The 26,364-nt window shown below is 38.7% G+C and overlaps 1 protein-coding gene across 2 annotated transcripts in view; it reads left to right on the top strand.

The window, feature by feature from the left end:
- Positions 1-26,364, top strand: part of thsd7ba (thrombospondin, type I, domain containing 7Ba) — a 518,989-nt gene that overhangs the window by 291,542 nt on the left and 201,083 nt on the right. For both annotated transcript variants that reach the window (XM_061926051.1, XM_061926050.1), the window contains exon 13: positions 17,299-17,493. In XM_061926051.1, the coding sequence (XP_061782035.1) occupies positions 17,299-17,493 (195 nt within the window). The remainder of the gene's footprint in view (positions 1-17,298; positions 17,494-26,364) is intronic.

Genomic DNA, 26,364 nt, shown 5'->3' with positions numbered 1-26,364 from the left:
GAGCTGATAACAGCTATCAATGGAAAGAGCGTTGATTAAATATATATTAATTCAATAAGGATGTTCCTTTGGCACAGTTCTTCTCAAATAGTGGGGCGGGCCTCCCTGGGGGACAGGCTTTATCGGTATCATGCAGTATCACACTTCAAACCTCGCTTCGAAAAGGTGTGCACTACAAAATGTGCTCATTGTAGCCATTCATCCTGACTTCCTGTTTAAGTTGATCTATATTCCTTTTTTAATTTCTCTAATGTTAATAAGGATACATTGTTATGCAAAGGCAGGGTCGTTGCTAGGCATTCTGGGCAACCCTGAAAGAATATTGGTGTGGGCCCCGCTACCCCATTCATTGCCACCTGTACTTGATTTTCAGTGTTCCTCAGGATGTCTAGTGTAATGCATCCAATGTGTTTCCTTTTTTACGATTAACCTCTTAACAAGAGTATTATTATGTAAATTAAGTATTATTAGTTGTCTTATTCTCATTTTACCCTAACCCTACCCCTACCCCCAACCCTACCCCTACCCCTACCCCTACCCCTACCCCTACCCCTAACCCTAACCCTTTATTACACCTTTGATTGCACATACATGTTCAAATAACTATTCAACAAGTAGGTATTGTGGGTATTTTATTGTATCTAACAATCAAGCACTAATATGCCTAAAAACAAAAACGTCTCAAGATAGTCCACATGTAAATACTCAGCATTTACCTTAAATGTGCGAGTAAAACAAAGAGCAAGTGGAATACATTCTTATAAAACAAATGTAAAAAAACAACAGCAAGGCTCATTTAATCTCAATTTAAGTTTAAATTGAGTTATAAAAATGTAGCCTATATTTTGCTATTATGTAGTTCAAATAGCCACCGTGTTGATTAATGTCTTTGTCACTGCCAGTGTTATAACAGTTTATTATTATTAGGGCGGTATAGCTCGGTTGGTAGAGCGGCCGTGCCAGTAACTTGAGGGTTGCAGGTTCGATCCCCGCTTCCGCCATCCTAGTCACTGCTGTTGTGTCCTTGGGCAAGACACTTTACCCACCTGCTCCCAGTGCCACCCACACTGGTTTAAATGTAACTTAGATATTGGGTTTCACTATGTAAAGCGCTTTGAGTCACTAGAGAAAAGCGCTATATAAATGGGGTGTGCCAGGACCGGCCTCGAAGACAGCGACAGGTGCGTAGATGGCCCAGGTGGGCCTTGTTATCTAATCACCTGTCGCCTTTATTAGCAGCAGCCTGTCGCCATTATTAGCAGCAGCCGGAATGAGACACGTGGTTGGAGCTGGAGGGAGAGCGAGGGAGACGCAGACGCCGAGAAAACATTTGCTGGAAAGCAAAACACATGCACATTTTCATGGAAATAAAAGAGTGTTGTAACTCTGATCCGGGCTCTCTTGGCAGTGTGTGGTGGTCTGCAGAACCCACTGGAGAGCAACCTCCACACACTGCCAGCTCCAACTATGTGTCTCATTCCGGCTGCTGCTAATGAAGGCGACAGGTGATTAGAAAACAAGGCTCACCTGGGCCATCTACGCACCTGTTGCTGTCTTCGAGGCCGATCTTGGCACACCCCGTTCCGCGGCAGGCCTGTAGGCCACGCCCCCCTCCACACAAGTATCAAACACGAGAAGAATAAGTGATTCTTACATTCTAACAGAAGTGTAGATAGAACATGTTGAGACAGAAAATAACCAGATATTAACAGTAAATGAAGTAGATGAATAATCCATTTCCACGTCGTTGTGACTTGTGCAGCCCTTTGAGACACTCTTGATTTAGGGCTATATCAATAAACTTTGATTGATTGATTAAATGATTTTTACAGCTTTTCCTTTATAATGTTGACAAAATAATAGAATGGAAAATGACACAATATGTTACTGCATATGTCAGCAGACTAATTAGGAGCCTTTGTTTGCTTACTTACTACTAAAAGACAAGTTGTCTTGTATGTTCACTATTTTATTTAAGAACAAACTTGTAATAATGAACATATGTTTCATGTACCATAAGATTTTTTGTTAAAATAAAGCCAATAATGCCATTTTTTGTTTAGAAAAATATCGAAAAATACTGAAAAGTATCAAAATACATTTTGGTACCGGTACCAAAATATTGGTATCAGGACAAAACTAGTATAAACTCGGGGCTATGTGTGAGCCCTAGTGGGCTTTTGGGGCCCTTAGAATTGCCATCATCTTTCCCCCCCGATAAGACAGCTCTGTGCAGAGGTGTACTTACAACAATTTTTTTTAGAGACAAATGATACAATTTATAGTCACGGCGCAATTTTTTATTTTCCTTACTCTTGTGGCGTGACAGAAAATAATTAGGAAGCCCAGCTTCTATAACATTTGGAGTGTGATAAGTCCTATGAAAGAGTGTCCTTTCAGCAGCTCCTTTAAAACGTTCACCTTTCTTAGGAAGTGTATAATTAAAGATGATGCCTGTCCGTGACGGAGATGGTGCGAAATGCCACACAGACTTTGGCAACCGCGGGCTGATAGAATTCTGTTAAAAATAGATTTGAGAATGTCAGTTTTCGCAGCGCTGGAGTCGGACAGCAAAAGAGCAGAGTTGATGACACGGTGGGGTTTTAGACGTGTGCTGTACTTTGGTTTAGCGACAAAATAAAGTTAAGGGAAATTGATAAAGCTAATTGACAGTCACAGCATACACTCTAATTCAGACCTGGGCAAAATATGGCCTGCGGGCCACATGCGGCCCGTTAAGATTTTCAATCAGACATCATTCTTTTAGATCTTTAACATCAAAACTGTAGCCGCCATTATGATGTGCAGTGCCGTTTTTAAATGACCGTAAGTCTTGAACTGTACAAAGTATTTCAATGGTTGAAATATGCACTTTTGAGTGTTAAACGCATGTGTCAGAAACAGATGCAGAAGCAAATTGTTGCAACAAATTTCTGCATAAAAGTGATAATATATTATATTGTAGGTGTTTATTGCCCTTTGCGTTCATATTTTGCTGTGATCATGTTTTTGTTATGTTCTGTTAGTTTTGGATTCCATAGTTCCTGTTTTTTGTGCACTCTTGTTTGTTTTGGTTGCCATTGTCACGTTCAAACACTGAGGACATCTATTAAACAAGACAAAAGGCAAGGAATCAAACAGAGACAGAATTCAATTTGGACTCAATTGAGGAGAGACGGCGTCGACCTGTAACCTCTGACGAAGAAGGTTTTCGTCTCCTCTTTTATTTAGATGTTCAATGTTTACGCAACAACACCTGTCTCAGCAGGAATGGGGAGTATGTAAACAGTCGTTGTTTTCGGTCACATTGAAGACAAAAGAAGAAGATCCCTCGGGCTTGGGTTCGTCCTGGATTCAGCTTGGGCAGGTTTTCGAGGACAATGGATGACCCCTCCCGTCTCATTCCATCGTCCACAGCGGAATCTTCCAAGCGTTTGGCCTGGTGCAACAAAGACCGCTTCTTGTCTGTTCATTGAGAACTCAGAACGGAAAGTTTTTTGATAATTTAAATACAATTTTTCTGACAGCCATGGTTGCGTATTAGTTCCACCTGCCTCTTGTGTTCGGGACGCTCACCTGGCTCTAATCATGAGACATTATTTAAGCCTGCCTTTGCGAGTCAGTCGGCCTGGCGTCATTGTTTGTGTCTTGCGATGCCATAGTTTATGCTAAGAGTTTACCTCATGCCTTGCCAAGTAAGTCGTGTTTGTTTCATGCCACAGTTTCGTGTTTGTTCCACGCCATAGTTTATGCTGTTTGTTTACCTCATGCCCTGCCAAGATTTCTTGAGAAAATTAAAATATGTTCCTACCTGCAAGTCCTGTCCGGAGTGATCCGTTTGCATCCCGGGGGAACAAGCAAGCTGCGACCCGTCCGTCATGACAATATTCAGTGTTTTATCGTTCATAGTTAATATTGTAAATCCCACTTTCTTTATTTTCATGCATATTTAGAACTCTATCGGACATTGTGACTTTTGGTATTAGTGTTCCTGAAAATAAGGGACCCCAACACACATACTGTACAGCTAAATGTGTATATATAATTTATACACATACACATTGGCCCCCCCCAGACACATTTTTTCTCTCAACGTGGCCCCCGAGTCAAAATATTTGCCTAGCTCTGCTCTAATTGGTAGGAGTGTATACCGAGTACTGGTATTTTTGGGATTGTTTCGTACTTGGGTCGGTCCAGGAGGATCGTGGAGATTCTGGACAAATGATACGGCTATCTGTATTTTCTTCTCTCCAGCTGACTTTTCATTATGACAATTGTCACTTCAGCCGTTGCTGCTACGCATAGAAAATCAGCTTGAAATAATCACAAATAAAGAAGCAACACCACACATAAGTTTGTAACGCAACCTCATTTCCTCCACAAAAGTCCCTCAAAGTCACAAAGGCTCATAAGAGATTCATCAACCGTCTTCGTAGCGATCCAGTAATCTGCAGGTCAATGATAATCCACTCAAAAATGTGACAAAGTGAAGTCATGTAATAATCCATAGAGATGCTTTGAAGCAAGGTAGTTCTCTTGTCGCCGTCTGACATCACTCAATGGTGCTGCGTTTGCGTGGCATCAAAACACAACTTGCTCAAATGTGTTTTAGTTTGTTCTGTCTCTTGACTCGACAAACTGGACGATCGAACCTTACCCTTGCTCATTGAGTATTTGCCATCCATCCATCTATCTTCTTCCGCTTATCCGAGGTCGGGTCGCGGTGGGTCAGCAGCCTAAGCAGGGAAGCCCAGACTTCCCTCTCCCCAGCCACTTCGTCCAGGGATCCCGAGGCATTCCCAGGCCAGCCGGGAGACATAGTCTTCCCAACGTGTCCTGGGTCTTCCCCGTGGCCTCTTACTGGTCGGACGTGCCCTAAACACCTCCCTAGGAAGGCGTTCGGGTGGCATCCTGACCAGATGCCCGAACCACCTCATCTGGCTCCTCTCCATGTGGAGGAGCAGCGGCTTTACTTTGAGCTCCTCCCGGATGGCAGAGCTTCTCACCCTATCTCTAAGGGAGAGCCCCGCCACCCGGCGGAGGAAACTCATTTCGGTTGCTTGTAACCGTGATCTTGTCCTTTCGGTCATAACCCAAAGCTCATGACCATAGGTGAGGATGGGAACGTAGATCGACCGGTAAATTGAGAGCTTTGCCTTCCGGCTCAGCTCCTTCTTCACCACAACGGATCGATACAGCGTCCGCATTACTGATGACGCCGCACCGATCCGCCTGGTCGATCTCACGATCCACTCTTCCCTCACTCGTGAACAAGACTCCGAGGTACTTGAACTCCTCCACTTGGGGCAAGATCTTCTCCCCAACCCGGAGATGGCACTCCACCCTTTTCCGGGCGAGAACCATGGACTCGGACTTGGAGGTGCTGATTCTCATCCCAGTTGCTTCACACTCAGCTGCGAACCGATCCAGTGAGAGCTGAAGATCCTGGCCAGATGAAGCCATCAGGACCACATCATCTGCAAAAAGCAGAGACCTAATCCTGCAGCCACCAAACCAGATCCCCTCAACGCCTTGACTGCGCCTAGCAATTCTGTCCATATAAGTTATGAACAGAATCGGTGACAAAGGGCAGCCTTGGCGGAGTCCAACCCTCACTGGAAACGTGTCCGACTTACTGCCGGCAATGCGGACCAAGCTCTGGCACTGATCATACAGGGAGCGGACTGCCACAATCAGACAGTCCGTTACCCCATACTCTCTGAGCACTCCCCACAGGACTTCCCGAAGGACACGGTCGAATGCCTTCTCCAAGTCCACAAAACACATGTAGACTGGTTGGGCAAACTCCCATGCACCCTCAAGAACCCTGCCGAGAGTATAGAGCTGGTCCACAGTTCCACGACCAGGATGAAAACCACACTGTTCCTCCTGAATCGGAGGTTCGACTATCCGGCGTAGCATCCTCTCCAGTACACCTGAATAGACCTTACCGGGAAGGCTGAGGAGTGTGATCCCACGATAGTTAGAACACACCCTCCGGTTCCCCTTCTGAAAGAGAGGAACCACCACCCTGGTCTGCCAATCCAGTGGTACCGCCCCCGATGTCCACACGATGCTACAAAACAAAAATGAATGAAACAATTGTACTGTTTTTTTTTTGTTATTTTGTTGTTATTATAAAAAGTATGAAGTCAGGATTAATGGCTTTTAGTAGTGCACAGCTTTTTGAAGCCTGATGCTGCATGATACTGATAAAGCACGTTCCCTGGGGTCACCCTGGCATCGCAGTGCAACCCCCCCAAGGGTGTCCCACCCCACTATTTGAGAAGAACTTGGATGCATAATTTAGATTAATATGAATAAAACAAAAAACTATTTTTTTTTTGTGTTTGTCTTTCCTTCCCAATGTTTGGCAGCATACATTTCCTCCGCTGACAAATGGACACCAAACACTTTTAGTCAGAGGGCAACATTTAAAAGTCAAGGAGAAATCAATGCAACGGATGAAGGGCATGTTTGTAGATCAGTGAGTCTACAATAACCTACAAAGTGTTCATATCTTGTATGAATGCACGTCCATGGTAACACACATCCTTCTATTCATACCACGCAGTATATACTCTATATATTTTCCATATATTATATACAGTCTAAAGACAATAAAACTGGTAGAATATAGTGAGAGGAGTATTTTCTTTCTCAGGTCGTTAGCTAATGTTCCATTTTAAAGTAAGTACACTTACTGTGTAAAACGATGGCCAGATGTTGGGAAGTGTGTCTCGTCTTACCTACAATTGTTCTCCCGTTAAACCATGCGGTAAGAAATTTAAAGACTTCCTTTACATAGACGATTAGACTGCAGAGCACCTTGCTGCATGCATTTGCATACGAATGAGGTCATTTCTGAAATATCCTTATGCGTATGCTCTTAGGACACATGTGGTTTGGAAAATGTGTTTATTTCATTCACCGTTGACCTAAAGCTCATTTGCAATTAGGGCGGGGTTTTTTTTTTGTCCTATTAACTAGAATATAGTAGGGGCTGGAAAGTTCATAGGCGGACTAAGAAGGATTTATGCCACTTTAATAAAACTTGGCATGCAACATTTACTGATGCTGAGTGTGTTTTCCCTCCAAATAAAACTACGTTGGATACAAAATTGAAGACTCGGAAAAGTGGTCATGAATTTGCGTTAACATCGGCTATCACCTTCCCTGCCACCTTGGGCTTGGAGAGGCCCTGGAGAGGAGAGGTCCACTGCATGGACTGCCGTTTGGTCTCTGGCTCTAATGGTGCGTTCCATTTATTCAGGGAAGTCGGAATTTCAACTGGAACGCTCCTCGAGGTCGGATTTCCGACTCGGAAAGTCGGATAATTCTCACCAACCCTGTGTTGGCTTCAAAGATGGCTGCTCTGGATGTAAACAATGATCTACGCTTCTATAATATCCTTCAAAGATGGCTGCTGTGGATGTAAACAATGATCTACGCTTCTATAATAACATTCAAAGATGGCTGCTTTGGATGTAAACAATGATCTACGCTTCTATAATATCCTTCAAAGATGGCTGCTCTGGATGTAAACAATGATATATGCTTCGATAATATCCTTCAAAGATGGCTGCTGTGGATGTAAACAATGATCTACGCTTCTATTATATCCTTCAAAGATGGCTGCTCTGGATGTAAACAATGATCTACGCTTCTATAATATCCTTCAAAGATGGCTGCTGTGGATGTAAACAATGATCTACGCTTCTATAATATCCTTCAAAGATGGCTGCTGCGGATGTAAACAATGATATATGCTTCGATAATATCCTTCAAAGATGGCTGTTCAGGATGTAAACAATGATCTACGCTTCTATTATATCCTTCAAAGATGGCTGCTCTGGATGTAAACAATGATCTACGCTTCGATAATATCCTTCAAAGATGGCTGCTCTGGATCTAAACCATGATCTACGCGTCTATAATATCCTTCAAAGGTGTCTGTTGTGGATTTAAACAATGATCTACGCTCCCATAATATCCTTCAAAGATAAACGCATGATGTTCTCCCAGGATGCAAACAGACTTCGGACACAGCGTGCAGGTAGGAAATTATTTATTTTAGGAATAAATCAGACGGGAACAAAGAAAAACGTGCTCATAGCACAGAAGGCAAAAACCAAAAGGGGCTAGCGTGGGAGCTAGCAAGAAAAATAGCCTAGCGTGGAAGCTAGCAGGAATCAAAATTGTCGTCGACTGTTGCATAAAGTAAATTAGGAAGCCAGACCGAGTGAGGCCAGGGTCTAGACTAAATAGCCCTCTGATTAGTGCCCGGGCAACAGGTGAGCGTCCCGAACACTAACCAGAGGCAGGTGAGTGCAATCTGCCGTCATGGCAACTGAAACGAACAAACTCAAGAGGTGCTGAAAACACAAGTGACTCGAAAACGTAAGCAGACTATGATCCGGGCAGCGGATCATAACAGTAAACAATGATATACGCTTCGATAATATCCTTCAAAGATGGCTGCTGTGGATGTAAACAATGATCTACGCTTCTATAATATCCTTCAAAGATGGCTGCTCTGGAGGTAAACAATGATCTACGCTTCTATAATATCCTTCAAAGATGGCTGCTCTGGATGTAAACAATGATCTACGCTTCTATAATATCCTTCAAAGATGGCTGCTGTGGATGTAAACAATGACCTACGCTTCTATAATATCCTTCAAAGATGGCTGCTGTGGATGTAAACAATGATCTACGCTTCTATAATATCCTTCAAAGATGGCTGCTCTGGATGTAAACAATGATCTACGCTTCTATAATATCCTTCAAAGATGGCTGCTGTGGATGTAAACAATGATATATGCTTCGATAATATCCTTCAAAGATGGCTGTTCAGGATGTAAACTGTGACGACCGGGTCGCATGATGTTCTCCCAGGATGCAAACAGACTTCGGACACAGCGTGCAGGTAGGATATTATTTATTTTAGGAATAAATCAGACGGGAACAAAGAAAAACGTGCTCATAGCACAGAAGGCAAAAACCAAAAGGGGCTAGCGTGGGAGCTAGCAAGAAAAATAGCCTAGCGTGGAAGCGAGCAGGAGTCAAAATTGTCGTCGACTGTTGCATAAAGTAAATTAGGAAGCCAGACCGAGTGAGGCCAGGGTCTAGACTAAATAGCCCTCTGATTAGTGCCCGGGCAACAGGAGAGCGTCCCGGACACTAACCAGAGGCAGGTGAGTCCAATCTGCCGTCATGGCAACTGAAACGAACAAACTCAAGAGGTGCTGAAAACACAAGTGACTCGAAAACGTAAGCAGACTATGATCCGGGCAGCGGATCATAACAGTAAACAATGATATACGCTTCTATAATATCCTTCAAAGATGGCTGCTGTGGATGTAAACAATGATATACGCTTCGATAATATCCTTCAAAGATGGCTGCTGTGGATGTAAACAATGATATATACTTCGATAATATCCTTCAAAGATGGCTGCTGTGGATGTAAACAATGATATAGGCTTCGATAATATCCTTCAAAGATGGCTGCTGTGGATGTAAACAATGATCTACGCTTCTATAATATCCTTCAAAGATGGCTGCTGTGGATGTAAACAATGATATATGCTTCGATGATATCCTTCAAAGATGGCTGCTCTGAATGTAAACAATGATCTACGCTTCTATAATATCCTTCAAAGATGGCTGCTGTGGATGTAAACAATGATATATGCTTCGATAATATCCTTCAAAGATGGCTGTTCAGGATGTAAACAATGATCTACGCTTCTATAATATCCTTCAAAGATGGCTGCTCTGGATGTAAACAATGATCTACGCTTCTATAATATCCTTCAAAGATGGCTACTGTGGATGTAAACAATGATCTACGCTTCTATAATATCCTTCAAAGATGGCTGCTTTGGATGTAAACAATGATCTACGCTTCGATAATATCCTTCAAAGATGGCTGCTCTGGATCTAAACCATGATCTACGCGTCTATAATATCCTTCAAAGATGGCTGTTGTGGATTTAAACAATGATCTACGCTCCCATAATATCCTTCAAAGATGTCTGCTGTGGATGTAAACAATGATCTACGTTTCTATAATATCCTTACAGTACTCAGTTGTAATACACTTTTCTACCACTTCTGGCAGTAATGAAAATCTCAAACAAACAGAAGAAGTCTGGAGCTAAAGTCATAGAGAAGTGTCTTAAGCACAAAAAAATATGACTAAAGTCGTGAAGCTGAATTATTAAGCGCTTTGACACTTGTGGAAGTCTGGTTTCACCGGGTTCTTCTGACCACCAACCACGGACATGACAGCAGCGTTCAGGGTTTCGAGCAAGGTTTTATTTTTCAATAAACTGTCTTTCTTGTCCTTTCCAGCCATGTCCAATTTCTTCGCTCGCTTTCGCTCACGCTCGTGCTCGCTCGTCCCCCTCCTGAGCACACAAATGGTTTCTCTGTCTCTCGCGGCGTGCTCTGCCATCCACCAACAACCTCTCCTCTCCTTCCCGACTGCTGCCTTTAACAGAGCGACAGGTGATCAGACAAACACTCACAGCTGGGTCATCTACGCATTTTACGCATGTCAAGGCCGGTCCTGACACGCCCCGCTTCTCCGCAGGCCCGCAGGCCACGCCCCCCCACAACACTATTTCCACATTCACCCATACATTCACACACTGATGGCGGGAGCTGCCATGCAAGGCCCTAACCACCACCCATCAGGATCAAGGGGGAAGTGTCTTGCTCAAGGACACAATGGACGTGACTAGGTTGGTAGAAGCTGGGGATCAAACCAGGAACCCTCAGGTTGCTGGCACAGCCACTCCCCCAACTACGCCACGCCGTCCCCCCCATCTTCAAGGCTCCTCTTACCCCTCCTGAATTCCGCACAGTTGATAAAGCCGGAGCACAAATCTCCCTAATGTCGCAACCACGAATAATCACTTTTTCCTGCAGATATTTGATAACATCACTTTGCCAGATGTTATCCATTGTCAAAAAAAAAACAACCTCTCCTGAGTTCCCAATTCAGCATCCAATTTGGGTTTATCTGGAAGGGAAATACTCAGTTAGCATCAGTAAATGTTTGGTTGAACGCAAGGTGAGTTTTTATCAATGTGGCACGAGGCCTTTTCAGAGCCCCACTCCAAAAAAAAATTAATTTAAAAGTTTGAGTCAGTAATACACAGGTGGTCCGCCGGTCTCAACGGAGTTTCGTTCTGTCCACGTATGTCGAGGTTTAGTGCGAGTCAGAAAAAAAATGAACGTCATGTACCGTATTTTCCGGACCACCGGATTATAAGGCGCACTGCCGATGAATGGTGTATTTCATACTTGCCAACCTTGAGACCTCCGATTTCGGGAGGTGGGGGTGGGGCGTGGGGGGGGGGGGGGGGGTGGTCGGGGTGGGGCGGGGGCGTGGTTGGGGCGGGGCTAAGAGGGTAGGAGTATATTTACAGCTAGAATTCACCAGGTCAAGTATTTCATATATATATATATATATATATACATACATATATATATATATATATATATATATATATATATATATATATATATATATATATATATATGTATGTGTGGGAAAAAATCACAAGACTACTTCATCTCTACAGGCTTGTTTCATGAGGGGTTCCCACAATCATCAGGAGATTTTAATGGAAGCATTCACATACCATGGTTTATATAGGGCACAGAGTGGGTAGGTACAGGCTGGCGTAGGGGCGTGGTGATTGGCTCATGTGTTACCTAGGAGGTGTTTCCGTCTGTGACGGCATGCTGATACAATTTCGCTGCGCTTGTTGAGGGATGACAGGTCTGGACGGTAAATAATAAACAGTTTCTCTTTCAAGCATAGGTTGCATCTTTTATTACCACTATTGTAAGGTGTGCTGGATGCAAGAATTTGCCATGTTATTGAATATTCAACATTATTGTCTTTGAGGTCCCAAATGTGTTTGCTGAGTTCTGTGGTATTCCGCAGGTTTTGGTTCCTGAAAGAAGCCTTGTGATTGTTCCATCTGGTTTTAAACTCTCCCTCGGTTAATCCTACATATGTGTCGGATGTGTTAATGTCCATGCGTGTTACCTTAGATTGGTAAACAACTGATGTTTGTAAGCACCCCCCGTTGAGAGGGCAATCAGGTTTCTTGCGGCAGTTGCAGCCTTTGTTGGTTTTGGAGTCGCTCTGTCCGGGGGCCGACGGCTCATTTGCAATTGTTTTGTTGTGGTTTGAGATAATTTGTCGTATATTGTTCATACAGCTGTAGCTCAATTTAATGTTGTTCGTGTTGAATACTTTTCTTAGGGTGTTGCCTTTGGGGAAGTGTTTGTCGATCAGAGTGAGGAATTTGTGGCTCTACTACGGTATCGAGCACTATTTTTTTGGACAACCTTATTAAGACATATATATATATATATATATATATATATATATATATATATATATATATATATATACAGTATATATATAAATAAAAGAAATACTTGAATTTCAGTGTTCATTTATTTACACATATACACACACATAACACTCATCTACTCATTGTTGAGTTAATGGTTGAATTGTCCATCCTTGTTCTATTCTCTGTCACTATTTTTCCAACCATGCTGAACACCCTTTCGCAGGTACCCAGAAAGGTTTCGAGTACCACCAAAAAAACTGAATCTCTGAAGACAGTATACAAATCTGTGTTAAAGGTGTACAAATACTGTTTGTATAATAAGCATGTTATTTTTTACAAATGAGGGTTAAGAGTTCCGTACTAAAAAAAAAAGAAAAGAATGTGGCTTAAGTACAGTTTTTTAATTGAGCTGCTGCATTTTTTGGTTGGGTTGTTTATTTATTTTGAGTAACTTCTATACATTTCTAAAAGGGGAGGAATGTAATAGTGATCTATGTTTGTCTGTTGCCATCTCCTGGTGAATGTTGGCTATAGCGTACTGGGGTTACTTTTTGGTTGGCCAACGAGTTACGTGGTGTTGCGCACCTGACGTCACTCAGGTCCGCATGGAGCTGGAGGGGGCGTGGCTTCCAGCTCCGCCTGAATTTCGGGAGATTTTCGTGAGAAAATTTGTCCCGGGAGGTTTTCGGGAGTGGCTCTGAATTTCGGGAGTCTCCCGGAAAATCCGGGAGGGTTGGCAAGTATGGTCTATTTTCAATCTTTTTTCATATATAAGGCGCACCAGATTATAAGGACATTTAAAAAAAATGTTTTTCTAAATGTAAAACATGTCCTTGTGGTCTACATAACATGTAATGGTAGTTCTTTGGTCAAAATGTTGCATAGATGATGTTTTACGGATCATCTTCAAGCCGCGTTCTGACAGTCGCTTCAGGATGCGCCGTTTTGTGGGCGCTCTTATTTACGTGGCTCACGTTTGACAGCGTCTTCTCCCCGTTATCTTTGTTGTAGCGGTGTAGCGTGCAAGGACGGGAGTGGAAGAATTGTCAAAAGATGGAGCTAACTGTTTTAATGACATTCAGACTTTACTTCAATCAATAACGAAGCAGCAGAAATGTGTCCCGTGAAAAAACGTCCGAACGGAACTCTCTAATAACTAAAGTTCCTTGGGTGAATAATGTAAACTCACCACACCGGTATGTTTTAGCGCTTTCATGGCGAGTTTACTTACAGATATAAGTAAGGACTTTACACTACTTTATATTAGAAATGGCAACAGCGGAGGATGAATGTCCCATAACAAAAAGATAGAGAAAAAGAAGAAAGTTATCGACTGCGGACTTGCACAATTTTTCAGGATTTATGCAGATCCCAAATACAGATCAGCAGGTACAAGAATGTACGAAAAGTTGCTTTTGCATAATATTGCGAAACAAAACGCCAGATAATATGTCTTACTTTATACACACATCATAATGATACTCCTATGTTGAAGCACAGTACAAGCCATCAAGTGGTGTGGCTTCATAGCTTACCAAAGTCTTACTAAAACATTTTGATGGATTTTTGAGTGCCGTGTGTAATTTTATATATTAACAATGGAACATATAAAATGTTGTTGTTGTTTACTTAAATCATATTGCAGTCTACACGTATCTCTTATGTGTGACTGCCATCTACTGGTCACACTTACCATTTCACCATAGCTTCGAGGTCGGTAAGCAAAACCAGAATTGTTTCGTACATTAGGCGCACCGGGTTATAAGGAGCTCTGTCGAGTTTTGAGGAAAAAATTTATATTAAGTGCGCCTTATAGTGTGGAAAATATGTTAATTTTATACTTAAATTACTCACACTGTACACAGAATACATGGACTTATAAGTGATAGTAGATTTAATACGATAAATGAATGAATATCGTAAGTACTTACTAATATAAAACAAAATGGCTTATTGAGAGGAGAAAGTGTCAAAAATAAGACTATTAAGCTGCTTAGTTGTCACTGTGCATTTCATAGTAGAATAACTTTTCACATACCGTATTGTCCTTGACGAAGGTCGCAACGTTTGAGTGGCTTGGAGTGGCCAATGACAGAGACGTTCACTTCACTTTTTGCTTTCGCTTTCCTTTTCTTTAAAATACTGCGCCCCGAGAGAGTCTCTCTCACATTCGGGAGACACAACAGTAGGGTCAGGTAAAAAAAAAAAAAATCATTAAAAGAACAAAAGTGACGTCGTCCTTCCTCAGTATATCAATACTGAATAATAATATGCCCTAGTGGCTCCCTTGAGTTTTTTCAAAAATATATGAAAATGGCAAAAATAGGGAGAAAAAAATTATTTTTGTTTTGATAAGGTTTCTGTAGGAGGACAAACATGACACAAACATTCGTATTTGTTAAAATTCCCACGGTTAAACATGTTTATGCTTCACTGATGAGAGTATTTGGCGAGCTCCGTTTTGTCCTACTAATTTCGGCGGTCCCTGAACTCACCGTAGTTCTGTAAAATGTGACACGACAGTTTGTTTACATGTCTTAACTTTCTCCGACGCTGCCACAGAAAGACGTGTTTTATGCCACTCCACTCATTTTGTCCACTAAACATTGTATACTGTGCGTGAATGCACAAAGGGAAGGCAGGCCGATATTATCGGCCGAGAAATGTAATATCGGAAATTATTGGCATCGTTCTTTTTATTATCGGTATCGTTTAGTTTTTTTTTGTTTTGTTTTTTAATTAAAATAACATAAAAAACACAAGATACACTTATAGTTAGTACACCAACCCCATTTACACTCACTCACACTCATTCACACAATAGGGTTGTTTCTTTCTGTTATTAATATTGTGGTTCCTACATTATATATCAATATATATCAATACAGTCTGCAAGGGATACAGTCCGTAAGCACACATGATTGTGCGTGCTGCTGCTTCACTAATAGTACTAACCTTTAACACTTAATTGTACTCATTTTCATTAATTACTAGTTTCTATGTAACTGTTTTTGTATTGTTTTACTTTCTTTTTTTATTCAAGAAAATGTTTTAAATGTATTTATCTTATTTTATTTTATATATTTTTTTAAAAAAGGACCTTATCTTCACCATACCTGGTTGTCCAAATTAGGCATAATAATGTGTTAATTCCACGACTGTATATATCGGTATCGGTTGATATCGGTATCGGTAATTAAAGAGTTGGACAATATCGGAATATCGGATATCGGCAAAAAGGCATTATCGGACATCCCTAATCAATATATATCAATACAGTCTGCAAGGGATACAGTCCGTAAGCACACACGATTGTGCGTGCTGCTGCTCCACTAATAGTACTAACCTTTAACACTTCATTTTACTCATTTTCATTAATTACTAGTTTCTATGTAACTGTTTTTATATTGTTTTACTTTCTTTTTTTATTCAAGAAAATGTTTTAAATGTATTTATCTTATTTTATTTTATCATTTTTTTAAAAAAGGACCTTATCTTCACCATACCTGGTTGTCCAAATTAGGCATAATAATGTGTTAATTCCACGACTGTATATATCGGTATCGGTTGATATCGGTATCGGTAATTAAAGAGTTGGACAATATCGGAATATCGGATATCGGCAAAAAGCCATTATCGGACATCCCTAATCAATATATATCAATACAGTCTGCAAGGGATACAATCCGTAAGCACACATGACTGTGCGTGCTGCTGGTCCACTAATAGTACTAACCTTTAACAGTTAATTTTACTCATTTTCATTAATTACTAGTTTCTATGTAACTATTTGTATATTGTTTTACTTTCTTTTTTATTCAAGAAAATGTTTTTAATTTATTTATCTTATTTTATTTTATAATTATTTTTAAAAAGGACCTTATCTTCACCATACCTGGTTGTCCAAATTAGGCATAATAATGTGTTAATACCACGACTGTATATATCGGTATCGGTTGATATCGGTATCGGTAATTAAAGAGTTGGACAATATCGGAATATCGGATATCGGCAAAAAGCCATTATCGGACATCCCTAATCAATATATATCAATACAGTCTGCAAGGGATACAATCCGTAAGCACACATGACTGTGCGTGCTGCTGGTCCACTAATAGTACTAATCTTTAACACTTAATTTTACTCATTTTCATAATTACTAGTTTCTATGTAACTGTTTTTATATTGTTTTACTTTCTTTTTTTATTCAAGAAAATGTTTTGAATGTATTTATCTTATTTTATTTTATAATTTTTAAAAAAAAGGACCTTATCTTCACCATACCTGGTTGTCCAAATTAGGCATAATAATGTGTTAATTCCATGACTGCATATATCGGTTGATATCGGTATCGGTAATTAAAGAGTTGGACAATATCGGAATATCGGCAAAAATCCATTATCGGACATCCCTATCAAAAACAGTACAATATATGGCTGATGTTTTTTCAAATAACTAGAAAATGCAAATTTCAATGCAAACAGATATACAGACCCCCAGACACATTTTTGTTTTCTCTAAATTTGGCTCCCCGAGTGAAAATAATTGCCCAGGCCTGTACTATACCCTCCCAATGGCCTTGCTTTGGCATGAAATATTAATCATTTCCTTGGCATCCTCACCATCATTTTCAGAGTCTTGCAGTAATAGATACTTTGCTCCATTTAAACATTTAGTCTTCGACCTGAACTCCGACACTCTGTGCTAGGAAACAAAGCCTCGTCGTGTACGTGTGATGTTAAAAATGGCAGCAACGGCGGTGACAAGTCATTCTCCATTATCTATTATTAACGGGGGCCACGTTACGGTAAACCTCCCAAGGGGGACTTCCGAGGACCGGGAGTCAACTCGCATTGAGATTTTCCTTCAAATGTAATCAGAGTACCGTCCTTTCCTCCTCACTGTTTTGCAGGAGTCAGCTGTGCCGGGGACCAGGACCTGGCGGCCAACATGACGGAGTGCCTGCGCTGGGCCGGTCCTTTGCCCGCTCAGATCCGAGAGTGCCGAGTGGCTTGCAGGGACGACTGCGCTCTGACTCCGTGGTCCAAGTTCTCGGAGTGCGGCGGCGGGTGTGGCGGTTTCCAACGACGCAAACGGTCGCTCCTAGGTAAGAGCTCGACCTTTTTGAACACAGGTTTTGACAGCTCACCGGCCTTCTGTCCTAGGAACCCGGTTTCTACTCTCCGTGCCGTTATCTAAATTGGCTCTTGCATTGCTTGTAGTTGCTGATTTGAACACAGATGGCCGAATTTGAATTGCATGCTGTGTTTGCAGAGCAGGCTCGGTACTATTTGTCTTCATGAATATTTGATCCAGTGCCACAGGGGTTGTAGTAAACACACCCTGTCTCTCAATAATGCTATTCCAATCCAACGCATAAAAAATAGGCCTGGGCTCAGTGGTAGGTTTTCCCTGGGGGATGTTTACATGTGCCGTGGTTTGGATATATGATATATACTTAAAAGCCTGATTTTATTTCTGTATCCAGCAATTGTGGAGTTTAAAAGGTCATTATTGGAGTTGACAGACCTCTGCTAAGGTCCCACATTACTTCAGTCTGTTTGGGGCGTCTGTTTGGGCACCTAACGATTGGATCCAATTCCAATTCCTGGGGGGCAATTCCATTCAGCACGATTCTCGATTCAAACCGATTGTCACAATGTTTTTGTCATGATCCCTGGGCCGGATCATGTTTTTGTTATGTTCTGTTAGATTTGGACTCTTTTAGTTCCTGTTTGACACCTGAGTTGGGTTTGGTTGACACGGCTACTTCCGTTGGTGTTCAGGACGTTCACCTGGCTCTAATCAAGAGACATTATTTAAGCCTGCCTTTGCCCGTCAGACATACTTGCCAACCTTCCCGAATTTTCCGGGAGACTCCCGAAATTCAGCGCCTCTCCCGAAAACCTCCCGGGACAAATATTCTCCCGAAAATCTCCCGATTTTCAGCCGGGGCTGGAGGCCACGCCCCCTCCAGCTCTATGCGGACCTGAGTGAGGACAGCCTTTTTTCCACGACAGGAGGACAACAGGGTGACAAGAAATAAATCATCCAGACTAGAGATAAATTGTATTATTATGTTTATCTTACCTAAAAATAAATATATTTATTAAATAAATAAATAAAAAAAACTAAATAAATTTGTACTATATTTTGCTAAAAACATCAAAATTAATTGTATTTTTATTTGTATTTTTTCTGACTCCTTGTTACATCCAGCCATAGAATTATACATTAAAATAAACATATTTGAAATAATTAATTTAATTTTAAATTATCATAATAATTCATTTAAAATGACCATATTTAATTATTAAAATAATTGCGTGTTTATCAACAACTTTAGCATTTTATTCATTACATTTTGAAGCTCTCAGAAGCCAAGTTATGTTATATTCCTTAATATTTATTTATTCATGTTTGAAGTATCAATTATCTAAACACAGTTTTGTTTGCATATTTTGAGGATATATACATATGTATATATATATATATATATATATATATATATATATATATATATGTATATATATATATATATATATATATGAAATACTTGACTTGGTGAATTCTAGTTGTCAATATACTCCTCCCCTCTTAACCACGCCCCCAACCACGTCCTGCCCCACCCCCAACCACGCCCCCACCCCCACCTCCCGAAATCGGAGGTCTCAAGGTTGGCAAGTATGCCGTCAGTCGTCCTGGCGTCATTGTTTGTCTCATGCCTTGCCAAGTATGTCTTGCTAGTTTCATGCCACAGTTTTCATGCCACAGTTCCCTGAGTGTGCCAGGCCATAGTTTATGCTAAGTGTTTGCTTCATGCTAAGTGTTTGTTCCATGCTCTCGTCACGTCTCTTGTCTTCTAGTCCATGCTAAGTATTTAGCTTCAAGTGCGATCGGCACCTTGTTCCTTCGCCTTGTTTTCTCTTTTTTGTACCTCTTTGAGTTTTGTTCAAGATTAAATCATGTTCCTACCTGCAAGTCCTGTCCTGAGTGATCCGTTTGCATCCCGGGGGAACAAACCTCGCAGCAAGCTCCGACCCCCCCTGTCGTGACAATATTCTTTGGTATATTAATTATAATGAACATTTGTCCAAACAGATTACATCAGGGGTGTATAAACGTTTTTCACTCAGGGTTGCCTAACAAAAAGTCAAACATGCAATGTAATAAATGTTGAAATCAGACATTTATTACATATAGACCAGGGTTGTCCAACGTGCAGCGTGCCAACCTCTTCAATTTTGCCCGCGAGGTGACACGAGCTCGACAAAGCATCACACCGCAGAGTGCTTTCAAATGAATATTGAACACCAGGCAGTCCCTGAGTTCTACATATCTTGCAGACACTGTGACTTAATCAAATCAATGATCCTTTAAGGTACTTTTTCGACAGACAGACCACAGCATTCACTTATATAACAAAATCCAAACAACCTTACCTAGTCATGGCGCAAAAAAAATGCATTAAGGTCAACACACATGGTCACACATAACACAACCTGCCCACTGAACATTGTGGATGTTATGAAAAACTTCCAAACACCATAAAAACTATTCGAAATTGAACCCATTTGTCCAAAGTGCGGGGGCCAGGGGTCATTTGTGGAACAGAGCTCAAGTTTTGTTGGCTTGTAACGTGTTGTCGGGAAAAAGAAAAATTGCAAAAATGTAAGAAAATAGACAAACAGCCATAATGTAATGAGAAACGGCGTTTGATAAGTAGTAACTAAAGATAATAATACAATTTGTCACTTATAACACGCATTTTGATATATATATATATATATATCTATATATATAGATATATATATATACAAAGTTTGTATATATATACAACTTTTAGTAGGATTTTTTTTTTTACAAAATTAAAAACAAATCTATACACCCCCCACATTACATTATTATTATTAAATAAATGTTTGCTCTTTTTTCCTACATTTTTAATTTTTTTTCCAACATTTTTATTTGGGACACCTCTGGATTACTGGTTAGAAAAGCTCCTTCTGGTTGCATGGAGATGGCCTGAAACGTCTTAAAAAAAAAAAATTATTATAAAAAATATATATATTCTTGTTTCTGCATCCTGTGGTCTAGACTAACACATACGCACAAACGTATTTGTTTTGTTTTTCCTGTTTTTGTACTCCCTTTTTTTCATATGCAAATTTTACATTTCCATAATTATGCGGCAGGGGTAAAATAAAATAAAAAAATCCATTCACATTTGAATCTTGATTCTTATTCATCCCGATTCTAAATCGATTCATAATTTTAAAAATCTATTAAAAAAACAAAAACAAAAACAAAACAAAAAAAAAAAATATATATATATATATATATATATATATATATATATATATATATATATATATATATATATATATATAAAAATCCATTCACATTTGAATCTTGACTGTTATTCATCCCGATTCTAAATTGATTCATAATTTTTAAAAATATTAAAAAAAAAAAAAAAAATATATATATATATATATATATATATATATATATATATATATATATATATACATATATATATATATATATATATATATGTATATATATATATATATATATATATATATATGTATATATATATATATATATATATATATATATATGTATATATATCTATACATATATATATATAAATATATATATATACAAAAAAAAATATGTATATATATATGTATAGATATTTAATTTTTTTTTTTTTTTTTTAAATAGATTTTTTAAAATTATAAATCAATTTAGAATCGGGATTTTTTATATATATATATATACATATATATATATATATATATATATATATATATATATATATATATATATTTTTTTTTTTTTTCTTCTTTTTTTTTAAATAGATTTTTTAAAATTATGAATCGATTTAGAATCGGGATGAATAAGAATCAAGATTCAAATGTGAATGGATTTTTTTATTTTATTTTACCCCTGCCGCATAATTATGGAAATGTCAAATTTACATATGAAAAAAAGTGAGTACAAAAACAAGAAAAAACAAAACAAATAAGTTTGTGCGTATGTGTTAGTCTAGACCACAGGATGCAGAAACAAGAGATGGCGTGTAGACAAAATAGATTTCATAAACAAAATTAGTGCAGTTAGGGAATGCACAGAAAATAAAATAAAAAATAGTGTAACAAAGATCAAACCATGAGACTTATCATTATGGTACAAAGTATAAAGATTCCTCACTGGCAACCAGGAACAGGTGTGCTCTGATTGTCAATCAGGGACAGGTGAGGAAGCCAGCGCCCAGACTGAATAATTGGGCACAAAAGGAAGCAAACGGGAAGTGGAACTCAAAATAAAAGCGCTGGTAAGGAAACAATCCAAAACACAGGAACATACATAAACAAAGTATTGATTTGTTTTGGTCTCTGCTGGCTTTTATTTTATTAGTGTTTGTTTTTTTTGGGACGTTGGACTGTCTGTGTGGCAGGGGCTGTACCCAGTGTGTGTGTGTGTGTGTGTGTGTGTTGTCGAGGACAGCTGCTTGTTGAAAGAAGCGTTGGTTTTGTTGCTGATGTTGTTCTAGCGTGAGTTTGGCTGACAGTAACCAGGCGGCAAATGTCACAGTATTGATTCTAAAGGTCTCCAGGTGATGCAACAGGGGATGATGATGATGTACGAGGACCCATCTAGAACTTGTTTGTTGACGACTTTTCGGAAAATTATCTGGGTTTCTTACTTTGGTAATAATGATATTCTTTCCGAATACGACAAAGGCTTCTCTTTCTGTAATGAACACACCTTGTTATGTCAAATTACAAACCCCAAAAGCAGTGAAATTGTCACGTTGTGTAAATGGTAAATAAAAAGAGAATACAACAAATCCTTTTCAACTTATATTCAATTGAATAGACTGCGAAGACAAGATAATTAACATTCGAACTGGTAAACTTTGTTATTATATACTATATATTAGCTCATTTGGAATTTGATGCCTGCAACATGTGTCAAAAAAGCTTGCACAAGTAGCAAAAAAGACTGAGAAAGTTTAGGAATGCTCATCAAACACTTATTTGGAACATCCCACAGGTGAACAGGCTAATTGGGAACAGGTGGGTGCCATGATTGGGTATAAAAGCAGCTTCCATGAAATGCTCAGTCATTCACAGACAAGGACGGGGCGAGGGTCACCACTTTGTCAACAAATGCCTGAGCAAATTGTTGACGAGCAACATTTCTCAACGAGCTATTGCAAGGAATTTAGGGATCACCATTTACGGTTTGTAACATCATCAAAAGGTTCAGAGAATCTGTAGAAATCACTGCACGTAAGCGATGGTATTACGGACCTTCGATCCCTCAGGCGGTACTGCATCAAAAAGTGACATCGGTGTGTAAAGGATATCACCACATGGGCTCAGGAACACTTCAGAAAACCTCTGTCAGTAACTACAGTTTGTCGTTACATCTGTAAGTGCAAGTTAAAACTCCTCTATGCAAAGCCAAAGCCATTTATCAACAACACCCAGAAACGCCGCTGGCTTCGCTGGGCCCGAGCTCATATAAGATGGACTGATATAAAGTGGAAAAGTGTTCTGTGGTCTGACGAGTCCACATTTCAAATTGTTTTTTTGGAAACTGTGGACGTTGTGTCCTCTTGACCAAAGAGGAAAAGAACCACCCGGATTGTTCTAGGCGCAAAGTTGAAAAGGCAGCATGTGTGATGGTATGGGGGTGTATTAGCGTCCAAGACATGGGTAACTTACACATCTGTGAAGGCACCATTAATGCTGAAAGGTACATACAGGTTTTGGAGCAACATATGTTGCCATCCAAGCAACGTTGTCGTGGACGCCCCTGCTTATTTCGGCGAGACAATGCCAAGCCACATGTTACAACAGCGTGGCTTCATAGTAAAAGAGTGCGGGTACTAGACTGGCCTGCCTGTAGTCCAGACCTGTCTCCCATTGAAAATGTGTGATGCATTATGAAGCCTAAAATACCACAACGGAGACTGTTGAACGACTTAAGCTGTACATTCCAACTCGCACAACTCCCACATTTCTCACCCGATTCGAACCGTTCCATCGTCCACGCAATCCAGTTACCTTGGCCAATCAAACGCCCATTTTCAAAGTAAAAAAAAAAAATCCAGGAATTCCCAGAATTCCCGGTTTTCCAAAGCCCTACTTTCACCTCTCCCTGGCAAGTAGTCACAGTCCACATTTGTCAACCAGTTTTGATCATTACAACTTCAAAACATTCCATTTAGTTGGGACAAAAAAACCTCCTTGTTTTTTTTTCTCCATACGAATTTCCGTTTTTTTTTTTAAATTCCAGGAATTCTGAAATACCCATTCTCAATTTAAACCGTTACTACGTCAACATTTTTTCAACCGATTCTAACAATTCCAACACCAACCAAGTCATATCATCTAGAGCAACTATGCTAGTATCAATAGTTTCAAAAATTCCCAATTTTCCCGAAATTCCCACATTTCCAAGAAATTTCCCATTCAAATGAATAGACGTATTCATTCCCCTTAAAACAGCTTAAAAAAAGAAAAGTTTTAGTGCCTTATACAAATGTTTCTTTAAAAATGGTCATACAGGATGACATGTCTACAATTAAGGCACAATTTGTTTCCAAACATTAGTAAAATTATAATAGTAAAATAATATAATGAGAGCTTTTCTTTCCATTGATTTTGCTTTCTGAGCTGTCACTCCTTATCAGCAATTTAGACACTTTTTACATCGGGATGATATTCGTAAGAAACATAGATTGTCGCCATGGTGGAAAGGATTAGTGATTTTAGACGTAACTTAAACATTACCGACTGCGGATGGGCGTTAGCCGCCAGCGAGCTAACGGCTAACAAGAGCAAGAGCTAAGCACCTCTTGCAGAGCGGCGCTTTAGTGTTTATAGCTTCAGCGTATTGGTAGTTTTAAAGCCAAAATGCATCTATTCTCCTTTTTCTATCGCTACACTGTTTCTGCTTGTGAGTACTCAGTGCGTATGCATTACCAGCAACGTTGCATCATACGGAAAAAAAAGTACCGGTATTTTTCAGAAGCAGTATAGTTTTTAAATTTTTAGTACTGTGGTACTTTATTAATACCGGTATACACAACCCTGTGTTCAATTGTATTTGTGTACTATTTTTAGTTTTAATATGATTTTCTTATTTTTATTTTATTTTTTTTTATTTTACTTTTATTTACCTGTCTTCCTTAAAACAGTTTAAGAAAAAAACATTTTTAGTGCCTTGTACACATTTTTCTTTAAAAATGGTTATGGTTATCCAAACATTAGTAAAATAATAATAATAAAATAATATAATAAGAGCTTTTATTTGTATTATTGCTGATTCCTATTAGCTATGTCTAAAATCACTAATCCTCTCCACCATGGTGACACTTTTTACATTGCGATGATATTTGTAAGAAACATAGTTTGTTGCCATGGTAGAGAGGATTAGTGATTTTTAGACGTATTTTAAACACTACTGACTGCTACCAGCCATGTCGCGTCATTTGTAAAATAATTTACTGGTATTTTTTAGAAGCAGTTTAGTAATTTTTTTTATGTATTAGTACTGCGGTACTTTATTAATACATTTATATCGTACAACCCTTTTTTTAATTGTATTTTTTGTTATATTTTTGTATTATTGTTTTATTATTTTTTTCTATTTTTTATCTGTATTTATTTATTAATATTTTTTGTTATATTTTTATGTATGTCCCCCTTAATATAGTTTAAGAAAAACAAAAGTTTTAGTGCCTTATACACATTTTTCTTTAAAAAATGGTCATCCAAACATTAGTAAAATAATAATAATAAAATAATATAATAAGAGCTTTTATTTTTATTATTGCTGCTTCCTATTAGCTATGTCTAAAATCACTAATCCTCTCCACCATGGTGACACTTTTTACATTGCGATGATATTTGTAAGAAACATAGTTTGTTGCCATGGTAGAGAGGATTAGTGATTTTAGACGTAGTTTAAACACTACCGACTGCTACCAGCCATGTCGCACCGTCCGTAAAATAATTTACCGGTATTTTTTAGAAGCAGTTTAGTAATTGTTTTTATGTATTAGTACTGCGGTACTTTATTAATACATTTATATCGTACAACCCTTTTTTTTAATTGTATTTTTTGTTATATTTTTGTATTATTGTTTTATTTATTTTTTCAAATTTTTATTTGTATTTATCTATTTATTTATTTTGTTGTATCTTTATGTATGTACAAAAGCCTGCCCCCTTAATATAGTTTAAGAAAAATATTTTTTTTAGTGCCTTATACGTATTTTTCTTTAAAAAATGGTCATCCAAACATTAGTAAAATAATAATAATAATAAAATAATATAATGAGAGCTTTTCTTTTTATTAATGCTGCTTCCTATTAGCTATGTCTAAAATCACTAATCCTCTCTACCATGGTGACACTTTTTACATTGGGATGATATTTGTAAGAAACATAGTTTGTTGCCATGGTAGAGAGGATTAGTGATTTTAGACGTAGTTTAAACACTGCCGACTGATACCAGCCATGTCGCATCGTCCGTAAAATAATTTACCTGTATTTTTTAGAAGCAGTTTAGTAATTGTTTTTATGTATTAGTACTGCTGTACTTTATTAATACATTTATATCGTACAACCCTTTTTTTATTGTATTTTCTGTTATATTTTTGTATTATTGTTTTATTTATTTTTTCAAATTTTTATTTGTAATTTATTTATTTATTTATTTATTTTTGTTGTATCTTTATGTATGTACAAAAGCCTGCCCCCTTAATATAGTTTAAGAAAAATATATTTTTTAGTGCCTGTATTAGTACTGCGGTACTTTATTAATACATTTATATCGTACAACCTTTTTTTTAATTGTATTTTTTGTTATTTTTTTGTATTATTGTTTTATTATTGTTTTCTATTTTTTATCTGTATTTATTTATTGATTTTTTTTGTTATATTTTTATGTAT

Source organism: Nerophis lumbriciformis, linkage group LG31, assembly GCF_033978685.3.
Source record: "Nerophis lumbriciformis linkage group LG31, RoL_Nlum_v2.1, whole genome shotgun sequence".
Taxonomy (NCBI): domain Eukaryota; kingdom Metazoa; phylum Chordata; class Actinopteri; order Syngnathiformes; family Syngnathidae; genus Nerophis; species Nerophis lumbriciformis.
The sequence above is the reverse complement of the archived record's forward strand: the minus strand, read 5'-3'. Positions and strand labels throughout refer to the sequence as shown.